At 44.1% G+C, this 17,141-nt stretch overlaps 1 protein-coding gene across 3 annotated transcripts in view; it reads left to right on the forward strand.

Moving 5' to 3' along the window:
- Window positions 1–1,905: 1,905 nt before the first annotated feature.
- Window positions 1,906–17,141, forward strand: part of SLC16A4 (solute carrier family 16 member 4) — a 28,592-nt gene continuing 13,356 nt past the window's right edge. Inside the window, exons 1-7 of one of the 3 annotated variants that reach the window (XM_046010450.1) lie at window positions 1,906–2,698; window positions 3,890–3,988; window positions 10,988–11,120; window positions 11,967–12,110; window positions 12,278–12,439; window positions 13,727–14,212; window positions 16,208–16,419. In XM_046010450.1, the coding sequence (XP_045866406.1) occupies window positions 3,902–3,988; window positions 10,988–11,120; window positions 11,967–12,110; window positions 12,278–12,439; window positions 13,727–14,212; window positions 16,208–16,419 (1,224 nt within the window). In that variant the 5' untranslated portion in view covers window positions 1,906–2,698; window positions 3,890–3,901. Of the gene's footprint in view, window positions 3,989–5,454; window positions 5,478–10,987; window positions 11,121–11,966; window positions 12,111–12,277; window positions 12,440–13,726; window positions 14,213–16,207; window positions 16,420–17,141 lie in introns of those variants that run through there. The other 2 variants (XM_046010451.1, XM_046010452.1) reach the window with 2 other exon arrangements.

Here is a 17,141-nt window from a genome sequence, read left to right on the forward strand (position 1 = left end):
AGAGAGAGGAGGAAGCAGGCTCCCCGTAGAGCAGAGAGCCCGATGCGGGGCTTGATACCAGGACCCTGGGATCATGACCTGAGCCGAAGGCAGAGGCTTTAACCCACTGAGCCACCCAGGCACCCCTTATTAGGGGGATTTTTAAAAAAGATATTATTTATTTATTTGACAGAGAGAGAGAGTGCGCACAAGCAGGAGGAGCAGCAGAGGGAGAGGGAGATGCAGGGGACGCAGGAGATGCTCAGTGGGGAGCCCGATGCGATGCGGGGGCTCAGTCCCAGGACCCCGGGATCATGACCAAGCCAAAGGGAGACTGTTAATTGACTGAGCCACCCAAGCGCTCCCATCAGGGGGATTTCAACTAAAATGTTAATTAAAAGATTCTTACACTTTAGATTTAGAGCTGTGTGCCTTTATGATTTAGTAAATCCTTTCACAGTGGCTTGGGAATGTTTTTCTTTCCCTTTTGGTTACACAGTTTCACTTTAGGGAAAGAGCTCTTCTTCTTTTTTAAAATTCCTATTAGGCTCTGAATATCAGCTTTCAATCTGGCCAACTTCTGACCGCAGAGCTCACTAAAAATCCTTTCAAGTATCTTATTAATACTTTTTAGCTGGGCGAACAGTAAATATTTTTCTTTTTCTTTTAAGCCAGAGGTATCCCTGTCAGATGACTCAAAACCCAAACTAACAAACCCTTTATGACTTAACCATGGACAGAAGAGGTGTTCCCAAGGAGGGGACAAGAGATGCTATCTCCTGACACCCTGAATTACTCCCAAAGAGAACCCAAAGGAAGACTTCGGACAAACCCCGACGGCTGGGCATGGCTGGCAGGAGACGAGCCGCATATGGGTGCAACCTATATTTCTGGAAGCCATAGTTTTAGGCTCTCCAGTCTGCACTTGCAAGAACTAATAACCTGTGTGTCCCAACAACAGGCAGAAAAGCCAAGCCGAGTTCTCAGGACACAGAATGAGACAAAGGGAAAAGCATTATCTGTCTCAATACCCAGTGGGTACCCAAACAGAAATTCATGAGCCACAATTCAAAGATCTAATTCTCACAAATGTTTTCCTCCTATCAACCTGAATTCGGAAAGGTAGGGACAGCATGAAGTTCACCATCCTCTCTCAAACAGGCACCACAGACAGAGATCCAGGAGAGCTAACTCTGGTAGGAATTCTCACCCTTTGCTGGCTTCTGCCAGTTTTCCCAGGATCCCGTCTGTAGGCTCTGGAGTGAATGGAGTGTCCTAGGAGGTCTCCTTCTGGTTACCAGAAATTTTAGAGGAGGAAAAATGATTTTTCCCCCACCTTTTATAGTGAGTGTTTGGCTAAGACCCTTTTTTCTCGAGGGAACTGCATAAATGTAATTTATGTAATTTACGTTGGCCTAAATTACAAATTCTCCACTGTGGCCACTGGCATTCACAATTACCTTTGGTAAGGCTAATCTGCTTGTTCAGCTTGAACATATTTTTTCTTATTCAGCTGAGGCCTCACACTGGACCCAGCCCAGTTTAAACTGGACCTAGTCCGTCCCCAGACCTAGACTAGTGTTTAAGTTGAACGCAGTCGGTTTCTGGACCCAGTCCCTTAAAAGAAATGCTTCGATCTACCTCTCTGCCTACTTGTGATCTTTCTCTCTCTATCTCTCTCTGATAAGTAAATAAAATCTTAAAAAAAAAAAAAGAAATGCTTTGATGAAGTCTGACAGTTTGGAATACCAAACCTGTGGAGCTAGGACCCAAATGGACTTGTCTACAACCTGCAGAAGCAGTGAGAAAGCCTTAAGCTCCATGCGCTAGGCAGGTGCCTGTGCCCCTTGCTCGTGGAGTCGGGGGTTGGGGGGGGTGGTGGTGCGTGGCGGCACGGTGGGTAGTCAGGGGTCTCCTGCCTTGGTTCTCTCTTCGGATACCAGAACTGTTAAAAGATAAACTGAGGCATATTAAATAAATATGTTAAGAGTTTATTTGAGGAAAAATCAATTCAGGGGGAGGCTTTTACAGAGAAAAGGTGGAAGCAAAGCAAGGAAGTTTTGGGTGGTTTATTTTTGTTTTGTTTTTTAAGATAGTTTATTGATTTTAGACAGGCCCTAAGCTTGCCATGGGGCTAGAACTCAGGACTCTGAGATCAACAGTCACACACTCCACCGACAGGAACCAGCCAGGCACTCCAGCAAGGAACCTGTTGATAGTCTATGGTTGAAAGCCTAGTTCACCGTGATGAGTTGTCTTTACCATTTTAATTTGGTACCTCTGCAGCATTGACCGGCTCAGATTTTGGGTTGTTTCCAGAAACCACCCTGGCGTTAGACTCACCTCTGTGTAAGGGCCTCCTTGTTTAATTAACTTAACCATAGTTACCAAAACGATTTTCCACTTGGTTTACTCTGATGTTTGCTTCTGAGCCTATGGTGACAAATTCTACTTTCTGAGTCTGGATGGGTGGAGGGAGGGCCTGGGATAATGTCAGATCACAGTGTTTCCTCCTCCTCTCAGGAAGTAAAGTCCACTGGCAGGAGTGACCACATTGGCTCAGCCTCACAGACTTAGAATGCTTGCTTGTGTTCACAGTGCAGCCGAATGAAATGCCTTAGAAAAAGGAGTCACTTTGTCAAAAATCCTATACTTTTCTTCCCAGATTGCCTCATTGCCTCATCGCTGAAGGATTCCTTTGCTGAAGACCACATCAAAGGTAAGAAAAAAATGGGCCTGTGTGCTGGGGTTAGTTTTCTGTAATGTTTTGAATGAGCGGCATTGCCCACCCCCCAAGCCCTCCTCCCCCCGCTTGCTCACCCGATAGCCGGCCATTCCACACGCGCTGGCCGTAGCCTGTCCCATCCTGGAAGCAGCAGCCTGCCTGCCAGTCTGATGGTGGGAAATAAAGAATACCGCATGCCATCCTTGGAACATTTACATTTCTTTCTGCTACTTCTCTTTATATATATTTTTTTACTGAACCAGTTGGGAGAAAATAGCAGGTTCTAGGATACTTCACTCCTGAGACCAAGAACATGCTCCTAGCAGAACCACAAGACCACCACCACCCTTAAGAGATTTCACATGGTCTACTAGAAAGTCCAGACGTGGACTTCCAGAATTTCCCCCAAGTGACCTCCCGAAGTCCTTTACAACTTGTTTTCTGGTCCAGTTTCATTCAAGGAACGATCATGGCATTTTTGTTGTCACATCTATTTAGTTAGCCCCTTAGAATATTTTCATTTTGGCAATTGCTTTGTAAAGGGAATTCCTAAACTCGAGGCTCCTCCTCCTTTCCTTATTTCTCTAAGGTCAAGAGCTCACCCAGAAGACCAGAGGGTGATGCATGACTTCCCCTAGGATGTGGCTTGCAGACGGAGGCCAGTGCTAAGACAGGGCACCCTACAGCAAGGGCTTGTAGTTAACTCCTTTGTAATTCCTGCCTGACGTCTTAAACCGAGTGGTCATCTTTCAGATGCCATTTATATCTCTGTGATGGCTTTGATGTCTCTCAAATTATGGCATTTCGTTAGCTTTTTCTTACCTCTCCCATGGTTCTGCCTGGATTTCGATTATGGAAAAAACAGGGATAGGGAGAAATAGTCAGGCAGACTTATATGTAACTAAGGCCATACCCCAAGATGACTGTCAAAGGCCTCTGGACTTGCCAGGTGAAGTTAGGCAGCAGGCCTCCAGAAAAATCCCCAAAGATAGTACAAAGCCCTGCTTGCATTTTTGAGGTTGAGATCAGAGCCTGTAAACAATTTAGAAATGAGGAAATCATCTATTTTTAAAGGGGTGGGCTACAAAAAAATTGCAAGTGGTTTTACACCACAGAGAAAAATAAAGTTTAGAAGTTTAGATCAGTTTCTTGTCAACTGAGTCAACTGTCTTGGTATTGTCACAGAGACCGAACATCATGACGCAGAGGGCAGGGAAGGCCCAACCATACACTGAAGCCCTGGATGGAGGTTGGGGATGGATGATTGTATTTCATTTCTTCCTGGTAAGAATTTACTTTCCCCTCTTCTACTGCCCCCAAGAAGGCTCCTCTGGAGAAAGGCTCAGAGCAAAGCCAGGAACTGCCAATAGCTGCCCAAGTCAGTGGCCCACACTGAACTCAGGAGAAAAACGTCCTCCCTGAGTGAAAGACAATTTGTTCCCCTCCAGTCCCCTCTTCGCTACCAACACCAAACCTACAGAATGTTCCAGTCACCACCTGCAGCTCTACCCTGGCTGCATGGCAATTAGGATGTGTAGATAATCATACATAGAAGCACCCCAGAAGTAGCAGTGGAAGGTGCTGGAAAGCGCTGTTGGGTGGATTCCCAGCTCAGCCCAGCATACACAGGGCAGCAACCTCCCTCTCTCCCAGGGGATGGGGCCATTGTCTCTCTGTTCTGCCTGCTGTCCACTTCCCAACCCATCCTTGCAACTGTAACTTATGCTATAATTCGGCCCAGCGTGTCTTTCTGACATGTCTGGAAAGGGAGAGAAGTGTGTGGATTCTGAAACCAGGACCTAATTATTCTCCTTCATTCTGTAAGCAACTGGACTGGGCACTCCCATTTCCTAATTAACTTCTCTCATCCTCCCAGAGGCTCTTAAGGTTGTTGTGAGACATGGTGATCTGAAATGTCAGCATGGCCATTCTAGAATATTGGTGAGTCCCATCCCAGCTGTGCCCCAAGCAAGTCTCTAACAGTGGCACCAGCTCCATATTCCGCATCAGTGTCCCCAAATCAGTTCACTTTGAGATGGGGTCACGAAGGTACACTTTCCCTCCTATCCTCCTCCCCTGCTCCGCCCTACAGTAAGAGGCTCACAAACACGGGACTGGGGGTCTTGGTAACTATTAGTTAATAATCCTGCAGCCCGCAATGTGATACAAGAGCTCCATGAACAGGACGATGGGAAAACATCACACCTCCTCCTCCCTAATGACACAGGGGAAAGTAGCGGCACGGGTCCTCAGGTAGGATTTATGTAATACAGATCTCTTACCAGAGGACTATTAGTTAAACATTAGCTTCATTACCAAAGAATGTGTACTCACTTTTTCTTAATCTCTCCCAGACATGTTATTAATAAGGAAGCTAAGGATGGCCTAAGCCCAAGAGCCCTCCCAGGGGCTGGGCCAAGTCCCCAGATCACGGACTTTGCAGAACAAGCATTGCTGGTGAGGGTCTCCAGATCTCCCACCTTTCTCCCCAGTAATGAGCCTTACTTTCCCAACATGGTCCCCTGGGGAGAGGTTATTTGATGAATATAGCTGCTGGTAAGAAATACTGCCTAATAACCAGATTATTAAACAGTGTTCAGTGTTCCACTTTTCTGGAAGCGATGCTGGTGACAGAAGCACAAGGAATATACTGAGTCCTTAAGCGTTAACAATGGGCTCTGGCTAAGTGACTGCAGTGGTACGTGGATACTTACAGGACTATGGCTTTCTGTCTGCATGAGTTACAAGTATATTTTTCTACAATAGATAGGAGGTGAGTGAAAAATCCTGGAGCATGTGGCTAGTGCAACTGAGAACCTACATTATAGGGGCAGGGGGCTGAAACACTGTAATTTGGTGAAATGACTAAACAAAACAAGGGGCTGGAGTGTGCAATATATTCATATAGACACCCTCAGGGGCACGTTCAAGTCAAGTGTGAGCTCCACACCCCTTTCCCTAGTCCTGACCTCACACTCTGGGACCCCCAGCATCCCTCCATATACAACCATGCACACTTTATTTGAAAAAGGGAACCCCAGTATATTTTGATGCAGCACCCAACTTAATTACACAAAATGATAATTTGCCTCCAACTTAATTAAAACGATACTGAAATTCATTTAATTAATATTAAAATTCAAACAGCCACATGTACAGGTTACTGTACTGGACAGAACAGTTCTATAATCTATCCTGTGGCCTATTATAAAATGTTCTTTTCAGATTACCAGCCTAATAATTATGTTTTAACCAGTTAATAAATGAGGGGTATGGAAAGGCCCTTCAGTAGAGTTTAGGTTTTTTTTTTAAGATTTTATTTATTTATTTGACAGAGAGAGATCACAAGTAGGCAGAGAGGCAGGCAGAGAGAGAGGAAGGGAAGCAGGGTCCCCACTGAGCAGAGAGCCGGATGCAGGGCTCAATCCCAGGACCCTGGGATCATGACCTGAGCCAAAGGCAGAGGCTCTAACCCACCGAGCCACCCAGGTGCCCCGAGGCCCTTTAGTATTAAAAAGTCAAGTGCATGGGAGAGGAAAATGAGTGAGCAAGCCAGAACTTGAGGAAACAGGGATGGAGTTTGGGCTCATCTTGGTTCTGACATGTAGCTGTGGGCCCCTGGCAAGTGATTTAACCTCTCAAGGGCAGCTTCACCATCTGAGAAGAGGGGTGGTAACAGCCCTGACCTCCAGGCAGGGGTGACTACATCATTTGCAGGGTCCGGTGCAAAATAAAAATGTACGGCCCCTCATTCAACAATTATTAAGAATTTAAAAAAAGGGGGGGGGTGCCTGGGTGACTCAGTGGGTTAGGCCTCTGCCTTCAGCTCGGGTCATGATCTCAGGGTCCTGGGATCGAGTCCCACATCGGGCTCTCTGCTCGGCAGGGAACCTGCTTCCCCCCTCTCTCTCTCTGCCTGCTTCTCTGCCTACTTGTGATCTCTGTCAAATAAATAAAATCTATTTATTTTAAATATTTAAATTTTAAAAAGAATTAAAAAGAAAGAAAAAGAGAAAAATCCAGTAACAAAATGTTCTTTGGGAGTGCTGTACTTTAAGAGGGCTCATTCTTGGGATCCTGGCTGGCTCAGTTGGTGGAGCATGTGATTCTTGAATTTGTGGTTATGGTTTACGTTCCATGTTGGGTGCAGAGATGAGTTAAAAATAAAATCTTTACAAAGAGTAAAAATTAAAAAAAAAAAAGATTTTATTTGACAGAAAGAGAGAACACAAGCTGGGGGAGTGGCAGGCAGAGGAAAGGGAGAAGCAGGCTCCCCAGTGAGCAGGGAGCCTGATGCGGGACTCGATCCCAGGACCCTGGAATCATGACCTGAGCCAAAGGCAGACACTTAACTGAGCCACCCAGGTGCCCCAAAAGAGTAAAAGCTTTTTAAAAAGGACTCATTCTAACTTCCCACACTCTGTAACTATATATTTACATGAGTTTTTTGTTTTGTTTTTCTGCTGTCTCACTGGACTGACTGTCCCATGGCAGCAGGTACCCTGTTACCACTGTAAGCCTGGCCCCTCATAGTAAACAGCCTGGGACATGCCAGGCACTCAGTAAACACCTGCTGGTGGGTGGGTAGGCTGGAGGGAGGGATGGATGAACTGACCGTTGGACACACGTATGAATAAAGCAAGTGATAATGAGGAAATTGGAAATGGGCAGGGCCCTTGTAGGGACATTTTTAAACCACTGGTTTTTATCTCGAGGCTAAGGAGCTAATGAGAAAAAGCAAACAGGGGAATGGTGGGATCAGGTGTACATTTCAGGAAAACAGCTCCGCCTGCAGGGTGGATGACGAATGGCAGGGGGTAGGCCTGGAAGCTCGGAGACCACTGGAAGGGTATTTTGATAATCCACATGAGCAAAAAAGGCCCCAAATGAAAGCAGTAGCAGTGAGGATGGAGCAAATACAGGTCGGTGCAATATGGAGGAAACGGACTTCTAAGATTTGGACAGGAACAGAGTATTAGGGCAAAAGGAACTCAGGAGTCCTGGGTTGTTGGCTTAGGCAACTTGGAGGATAGTGCGTCATTCACTGAGTTGGAGGACACAGGAAGAACATCTGAAGGTACTTGGATGGCTTAATCCTGGGCAGGGACAGTGGGACCTGCGACGTTACCAGTAATGTCAGCAGCCCATGGGCAGGTGGAGCACGGGATCTGTGTACTGAAATCTGTGAGTCATCAGCATTCATGGGTTGGCTTGAACCAACAGGCAGGATGGGTAAAATCACCAGGGAGGGGGAGGAGAGCCACTCAGCAGAATCCTGGGGAAAACTGATGTTAGGGGTTGGGCGGAGAGTGTCCCATGGAGGAAACCAGTGGGAGAAGCGGGGAGGCAACATCCCAGAAGCAAAGGCAGAAATGTCCAGGAGCAAAGAATGATGAACAGATGCTGACCAAGGCGGGATGTCACAGAACGGATGATGAGGTTTGTCAGTTCATCAAAAAGGAAGCCTCTGGTAGCCTCGCTGAGCATCCTTACAGTCAATGGCGGGATGTGAGGAAGCAGGGATAACCTAACAGACTGTTCTCTAGTTTGTGTAGTCCAGGAAGGGAGAGCTGGGGGGATAAGAGAGAGAGAGCCAGAGTAGAAGGAAGTTGTTGTTAAACAATCACCCAATCATTTCTGACAAAACCTGATGCTCTCTATTCAAAAGGGGCCCCGTGGCTGATCCAGCCCTCTTTCCCAAGACAATTTTCTAATGAGAGTGATCTGGTGAGGGAGCTCTGTGTATGAGTGTGTGTGTTTTGGGGGGGTGCTCTTAAAGGTACAAAGAAAATGAGGGGGCTGGCTCAGCCACGGGAGAACTTCTAGGGGCTTGTATTTTGGGGTAAGCTCATTTACAATGTCTGAGATAGACTCTGGAACAGGGCTGAAACCCACCCACCTTAGATAAAAGTTAGGGTTAAGTAATGAAGTAGCAGAATAGAGACATACCTAGCCTGCCTGGATAACCAAAGGAAAATCCAGATCTTGGGAAAGAGTTTTGATATCTGAGTCAAAACAGAAACAAAGTTGGAAGGTTACAAGTTGAGGGAGGGAAGGAGAGCTGATGCAAAGGCTGTGTCCTTGGCTTTCTTGACACACAGTAAAAAGCACAGACCCACTTATCAGAGACAAGCCCCAGCCACTCACTGCTGCTCTGCCCAGACATCAAGGACAGACCAGAGAGAAAAGGTCCTGAACTGGGAATGGGGGAGTGGGGACAAGGAGCTAGCCCATTTCAGGTGGCTAAGAAAGGAGAGGTCAACACCATCTAGACACCAGCACAGAACCCAAGTCCACAGAAGGAGGAAGGGTACTTTACAGAATGATGCCTCATTGTGGTGTCTCCTGCTCATTAGAAGCTGCAGTCGCCACTCTGCATTCCGAACTGGGCAAGACAAGTGGGGGCCGCCTGAGGTCTGCTCTGCTCTCTAGCCTCAGTTCCTCAGAAGCAACTCTGAGGCATAGGAGAATTATAAATTGCCTGAATAAGGACCTGATAAAATGTCTTCACTTGTGAATTCATAGCCCGGGTTTCCGTGGCATTGTTCACTCTGAATAAGGACAATTTTGTGCTACTATCAAATCAAAACAGGAAGAATACATGAAGGGACCCCCTTCTCACCACGCCTGACTTTTGCAACCTCGGGACACCACTGGTTCTTAGTCCCTTACTCCAGACAAGAAAAAAATACTAGTTTGAAACAAAAGTGAAGAGGCTGTCTGGTTAGGTAGCACATGGGGGCTGAGGGAAACAGAGGCCCAAGAGGATGCAGGTCTCTGACTCAAGTGAGCAAGAATGGGTTGATCCCAATGAAAGGAGAAATGAAAAGGAAAACCAGGTGTGGGATAAGGGGAAAAAAAGTCTAATTTTGGATGGGTTGACCTCAGTTAGATACGGTAGTTATACAAATGAGTCTGAAGCTCATGAGAAAGCAAAAATAGTTATAGGAGGTAACAAAACCACAGTTAACAGTTTCAGTATTAAGTGCTATTCTTTATCTGAATTTTCTCAATCTTCAGTTCTGTGAGCATAGTATCTCCTTTCTCTTCACTTTACAAAGGAGAAAGCTTAACTGCTGCGAAGTAGTTTGCCCAAGGTCACACCCCTCAGAGGAAGTACTGCCAGGATTCAGGCCAAGGCACGCTGACCTCAGAATAGTACTCGTCACCATGACATTATGAATATGTGGGCATCTTAAGGTTCAAGTGAACAACTGTCTATGGCCCAGGTACAGAATGAGATGAGTCAATGACAGTGGGTAATACTCACCAGGCAGACAGAGAAAGTGGAATTAGTGAAAGGAAGACCAGGGTCTATGGTTCATAAGTGATGCGTGGCCAGGCTGAAAGCAGAGAAAGTGGCCTTGGAAAGCTAAAGTCGCTGAAAAAAGAAACGGGAAGCCTGGAAGCCCCTGGGGACACTGAGTGCCCATCCGACCTGTGCTGAGTGCCTGAAGACTCTGGCCTGGTGGCTTCCCTTCCAGTTCCTCCTGCTGACCCCAGGGTACTGCCCCCAGGGTAATGGGAATTCTAAGCAACAAATGTTAGCATGCCACAGAAGGAAAACTTGACCTCAAAGGGGATATTCCCCCTAGTGGGAGGGAGAAGGGTAGTGCTAGCAAGGAGGGTTAGTTGGGACAAAAGGAAGGATGGGGCACGTGACCAACCAGAAGCTGACTCTCCAACCTGTTTACACTTGCTGTTCTAGCATCAGTTAGTAGTGCTCCCTTCTGCCCTCCAGTGTTTCTGCCGGGACGGTATAGGGCCACCCTATTTATATACCAAGTGAGGAAGGGTACCCAGTTTAAGAGCAAAGTTAGCAAAGCTCATCTAAGAACCGATGGGAACAATTCATCTTTTGGACCAATGTGCTTCTCTCACAAGAGTTAAATGCAACTAGCTGTCTTTAACAGATACGATTCTGACAGAACAGTACAGTGTCTGGTCTGGAGTCAGTCTATCTGGGTTCAAATCTCACCTCCAGCACCCCTATATCAAGTTCAAGTGACTTTTAATCTCTCTAAACCTCACTTTCCAAAGAAAGATTGCCAGAGCCTTGTAATGAGGATTAAAGGAGATGCTCTTGTGTCAAGCACTTAGATACTCCAAGAGTAGGACCGCCCCACAAAATACAAAATGTATAATGTGGAACCAACCAACACACTGGTAAATACTGGTGACGTGGGGCCGGGGGGATGGGGTCGGAAGCACAAGCAGCTGTAACCTTCTCTGTGTCGGCTCACTCACCACCTGACTTGGACTCTTTGGTCTGCTTTGCTTTAGGTAAACGTGTTTCTGATGGGGATGATCAAGACGTTCGCCATTTTCTTTGTGGTCTTCCAAGAAGAATTTGGAAGCTCCTCAGAGCAAACTGGCTGGATTGGATCCATCATGTCATCACTTCGTTTTTTTGCAGGTATAAAGCTGGCAATAAGCTTGCTGTCCAAGGAAAAGCACCACAAAGGGCAATCCTGAGAAGATTTGTCTGTCAGTCATTTAAGACTGAAGCATTGCTAAAACCCAGATTCATTAATAGGTAAAGCTGAGAAAAGTTATGGACTCAAAGTGTTTGGCCTCTTCTTGGCTTGACAAAATCAGAAGAAATGGGGTTCAAAAAAAGCTTAAGAATCCAACTATTAAAGTCCATGATTCAATTTTTCATGCCTTGTTTCTTTTCACAGTGCCTGAACACGGGTTCAGTGAGCCAGTCTCTCTGGGAAATCAGACCACGAAGTTCTTAAGCCCAACATCTAAGCATATTCAAAACACAGTGAACCAATTCCTCTTCCCTTGCTTCTATTTAGGGCTCAAACATGACAGAGTTGATTAATGATCGAATCTTGTTCTAGTCATAGGTAACTAGGTGCACTCTCATTTTGTGGGTTTGTTTTTTTTTTAAGGTTTTCCTTATTTAAGTAATCTGTACACCCAATGTGGGGCTTGAACTCATGACACTGAGATCGAGTCACACGTTCTTCTGACTGAGCTGGCCAGGCGCCCTTCGTTTTGTGGTTTTATAATGCATTTTTCAAACCTATTTACAATCCTCTTTAAAACAAACAACTCTTTTTCCAAAAAATACAATAGTGTGTGGGACTGGGAATATTATGAAGCCCAATACAGACACCTTTCTGAAGGATACACAATATTCCAAAGTCAAGTCCTCTTGTTTTCCTTCAGTTGCTCATTTAAATTGCACATCAGAAGATAAGAAATGCTAGAGCATATTTACCTAGTACTTGCCTTTCTTCCTTTTTCCGAGGTCCCCTGGTTGCCATTATTAGTGAAATAACTGGAGAGAAGACTGCCTCCATTCTCGGGGTTTTCCTTGTTTCTGGTGGATATCTGATCAGCAGCTTGGCTACTAACGTTCCCTTTCTTTGCGTGACTATGGGACTTTTACCTGGTAAGTCCACTGTAAAAATAAGACTGTAGAAGATGAAACTAGGAACCTTCCTTTTTACTGTCTTGTCCATGGACCCAACAGGCCTACTTATATTATCTCAAGTCCAGGAGAATAGCTCATCTGGTACCAAGCCACTTCATGTGATTCCAAGCTACCGTTCTTTTTAGGTTTGGGTTCTGCTCTTCTGTACCAAACAGCTGCCGTGGTAACTATCAAATACTTCAAGAAACGATTAGCTCTTTCCACAGCTATTGCCCGTTCTGGGATGGGCCTGACGTTTCTGATGGCACCTTTCACAAAAATCCTGATAGATCTATATGACTGGACAGGTAAGTCACTCTGTGTCTGAACTATCTACTCCACAAGGTACGTTCAGCTCTCTCCCTCGAATGAGTGGGAAGTGCAGCCTTTTTGAGCCAGGGAAGAAATAAGCAGGATTTCTACAGTGAAGTAAACACGTGCCTCCTCTTCCTTGGAGAACACACAGCAGAAGACATGCTGAACTATTTGCAGGCTTCGCCACAGACCACACAAGCAACTCAGAGTTCACAGGGTTCACGTCTGCAGGGATGGAGGCCACTCTGTGCAGCTGGAGAAACACCTTGCAGGGAAAGTGATACTCCTGGGGACACACGGATTCTCTTCTCCTCTTATACTACTGAAGTACTCTCTTTTCAAATATTCTCTTTAAAAAATGCTTCCTCCACCTGACTCACTAAAATAGACCTTAATCTCTTCTATACCATCATCTATAAATTTTTCACAAACAAATGAAAACCATTCAGTCCACAATTTTCTTTGTACCTGACCTAAAACATTCAAATTTAAATAATCTTAAATCACTGGAAAAATATATGTATATGTACATGTACATATATAGGGATATATACAAGCCTATTTCTACCTACAGAGCCTTTTTGCTGCCTCTTTCCTTTCCCAAGTGAAAAACTACCAGTGGTCTCATGATAAACTGAACCAGGGGGGCAAATCCATAAGACAGGATAGCAGAACCTACAGCCAATTTCATCTCTGGAAACATCGCACACAACCCACAGCTTTGGTCAGACCATGCTGAAACCAAGACTGACATCCGTCTTCTTTCAAGGAAATTAAAAATGGAATGAGATGAAAGGCTGGCCCCTCTTCTATGGCAGTTTCTGAATGACTCTCATCATCTAACTCTAGAATTCTGTATTTTCTGTCCTGAAATCTATATCCCCACTTCAGGGTATTTTAAAGCCCTGTTTAAAACACACCGTAATTTTTTAACATTTCAAATACCCACCCCCCGTACTCCCCCTCAAAACTATTCTTTTTTCCTCACACAAATAACACTCTCTCCTTCCAGGTCATCATCTCCTGGTGCAGCTTTCTGGTTTTCTATTTTCAAAGGACGCCCTGTTTTCACAAGGATACAGTGGTGTGTAGGGCTAAAAATAAAGTCAACAGATTTAGATACTTAGTTAAATTTAGGGGACAAAGTAGTGTTTTCAGGAATTATTGCAATATGACTGAATATATTCATGGTGGGCCTCCTTCTAAGCCTAAGAACAGAGTATTGTGAAATGAGATGGGTAATTTTTAACCTAACTTCTCACCGTCTCTCCCCCATTTAGGTGCCCTTATACTACTTGGAGGAATCACATTAAATTTGGTGCCTTCAAGTATGCTCTTAAGATCCATCCATATCAAAAGCGAGAACAATTCTGATATTAAAAATAAAGGCAACAGCTTGTCTGCAAGTAATCCAGGGGCAGTGGGGGCGACAGAAACATTATCCTGTGATGAGACACAAGAGGCCACCATCACGGAGAGTGCAATGCAAAAGACCGGACAACATGGGACAAATTTAACAGTCTCACAGAACAAAGAGTTCAACAACGAGCCTAATGGGGACAATTATGAGAAAGAGGCTACTTCATGCAGCTGTAAACAAAAATTCTGTGACATCTCCCTTTTAAAAAATCCCTTCTTCTACATATTTACCTGGTCTTTTCTCTTCAGTCAGCTGGCATATTTCGTCCCTACTTTCCACCTGGTGGCCAGAGCCAGAACACTGGGGATTGACATCATGGATGCCTCCTTCCTTGTTTCTGTAGCTGGTAAGAAAGCATACTTTGACCTCAAACTCAAAAGGAAAACTGAACTTAATTTTACAAAAATTTATTCAATTTTATTAAAACCTAAAGAAAAACATTTTTTTTTAAAAGGAGTTATGGGAGGGCCACAAAAAAGGAAGTCTTTTGAGGGTGGTGGGAGAACCAGGCCTGTCCCTCCACAGATCTGTCACCGCACCTTGCACACAGGCACTCTTTATCAGAGAGTGGCCCCTATGCAAGCCTCGTTCATTTTCATGTCACTGTCTGTCTGACACAGTACACATTAAGTATTTGTGGCATAAATATGTGATTTTAAAAAGCTGGCAACAGCCACCTCCAGGAGGCAGGAAAATCATAGGCAGACAGCACAGGGCGGAGGTTCAAAGGATTGGTTCTAGAACTTAAGACTTCCTGGGTTCAGGTTTTGCTCTTTATTTCCTAGCTGTAGGACCTTGGACAAGTTACACATGTTTTCTGTGCCTCAATTTCTTCATCTGTAATATAGGGATAATAAGGTTATCAGGACTGAATGAGCAATGCATGTAGAGTTTAGAATAGTGCCTGGCCCATCATAAGCATTCAATAATGCTCTATTAGTATGGGTAGCTAAGAATTTTTGCCCTTGCATTTGCACTAAAACAGATAAATATGCCTATTAAGGCCATTCACTAATGGACCAGGCTGATACTTAAAAAAAAAATTACAAGGTTAAGTTAAAAATGAAAACAATCATTTTAGTTGGGTATTTATAAAAATGTAAGGAGATAAAAATGCTTACTTCAAAAGATCGGGATTCTTTCAACAGACAAAATAGGGAGCCTAAAAAAATTGAAGGGATGACATGGACTGTTCTGAATAACTGGAAATTCTATGTAGCTTGATGTTAACTTTTCTCTCCCTAATTTCTTGAAAAGACTGCTTACACAATCCTTACAAAACTGACTATATGCCATTCCAACTGCAAAGATACCCCACTTCAGTCAACTAAAGCCTGTGTACACAAGGAAGATACACAGCTAACTTTTTTTATTAGAATGTCTGGTAGTCATCAATTTAGATCAGATTAGGCTATGCAATGGAACCAAAGAACTAACAAAAAGTTTCCATATGTATCCTAGGAAGTAACTGTAAAAACAGAAATAGTAGTATGCATTTTCTGCCCCCTCCCTTTTTTGTGAAGTAATTTAGGAAGAATTTACACTACAAAGCAACTGCAGCTCATGCCACTCTTGGTGAAAATGTTCTATTATTTAACTCCTACACTAGTTTATAATCAATAAAAAATGAGAATATTCTGTTACCGTGAAACTGAATGAAAAACATGGTTCTTAAATTTTATTCAAGTTTATACCATAGCTCCAATGTTCAAAATGATCACACATTTCCAGATTTCCTACTCATTTCCCAAAAAAGCAAAACAAAACAACAAACAAAACAGATTTCCTACTTCCAAACATAATAACCTTGAAAGGGGCACTTTAATTACCAAAACCTCATGTACAACCATAAGAAAAAGTCCCAACATTATTTTTTTTTCAACATTAGACTTTATTTTTTATAATGTCCAGTCTTCCACCAGCACACTGCCCCGAGGGCCTACCAGTCTTTTAGAACTCTCACTCCCTCACCTGCACAACCTGAGGAAGGCCGCCCGAGCGCCCGGACCTCTGTTACCAGGGATTCCCAGTTAGGTGGTACAAGCTTTCCAAACCTGATGAGGGTAAAAACAAACAAACAAACAAACAAACAAAACACCTGAGGGGTCTCCTACTCAGCTCTGGAGGAGTCTTTCTGGCACTGTATTAGATGTATTTGGAGTAGGTAAATAAATGACTGAATCTACTGACAGACATAAATGAGACCATTTTTTGCTCAGATGTCCTCACCTCAGGAAGAAGTTGTATTACTCAGAAAAAGAGGTCTTGGGCAGTTACACTTTCCAAAGGGGCTAGGGAAACGGAATTCGGATAACATAAGGTCTTCTCAATCTTGTTCCAGGTATCACTGAGACAGTCAGTCAGATAATCTCTGGATGGGTTGCTGATCAAAACTGGATCAAGAGGTATCATTACCACAAGTCTTACCTCATCCTCTGCGGCATCACTAACCTGCTTGCTCCTCTGGCCACCACATTTCCATTACTGATGACCTATACCGTCTTCTTTGCCATTTTCACTGGTGGTTACCTGGCAGTGCTACTTCCTGTACTGGTGAGTAGACATACTCATTAACACTGTTAAACCATTAGTAAAAGCAAGTATTAATAATAACCTCCCCAAAGAGATTATGTATTCTGTATTAATTTTATAATTAAAAAAAAAATCACATGCAAGGCCTCAGAAAGCCTGGTGCTGTATCCTGCCCACTTTTCATCTTACCTTTGGGGGAGGAATGGTGAGAGAACTATGGTGAGACAGACAATGGTGAGAGAGACAAAAAAGAAATGAAAGCAAAAAAGGAATTAGCAGGATTCCACTCTGCTTCTGTCTCCCCAAAGGTTAAGGTTGTATTTGTTTACTTGTTTCCTTCAGCTCCAGAAATTTCTTTGGCTCCTTCTAAGATACCATCTTGAGGAATTCCATGAGAAAAAAAAGGACTTCCTGACCAGTGTGGCTTCTCTCTTGTTGAGACTAGTCCTATGTACTTTAATAATAGGGACGTTGATCAATTCCTCTACTTTTACCCCAAACTGACTTCAAGTCCTGGGCACAAAAGGAACGGAAATACTTAATACAAATATTTCATGGATTCTTCTGGCCTGACGTCAACATTCATATAAGGGCTGTAGGATATTATACAAAGCTTATGTAAAAATCAAACTTTCTAAAGCTGAAATCAACCTGGGAAAACTGACTTCTTACAAGCCAATGGCTGGTATTTAGCCATAGGTGCATTTGAGAATACCACTGTCAGATCAGAACGTAAATACCAT

Source organism: Meles meles, chromosome 1, assembly GCF_922984935.1.
Source record: "Meles meles chromosome 1, mMelMel3.1 paternal haplotype, whole genome shotgun sequence".
Classification (NCBI taxonomy): domain Eukaryota; kingdom Metazoa; phylum Chordata; class Mammalia; order Carnivora; family Mustelidae; genus Meles; species Meles meles.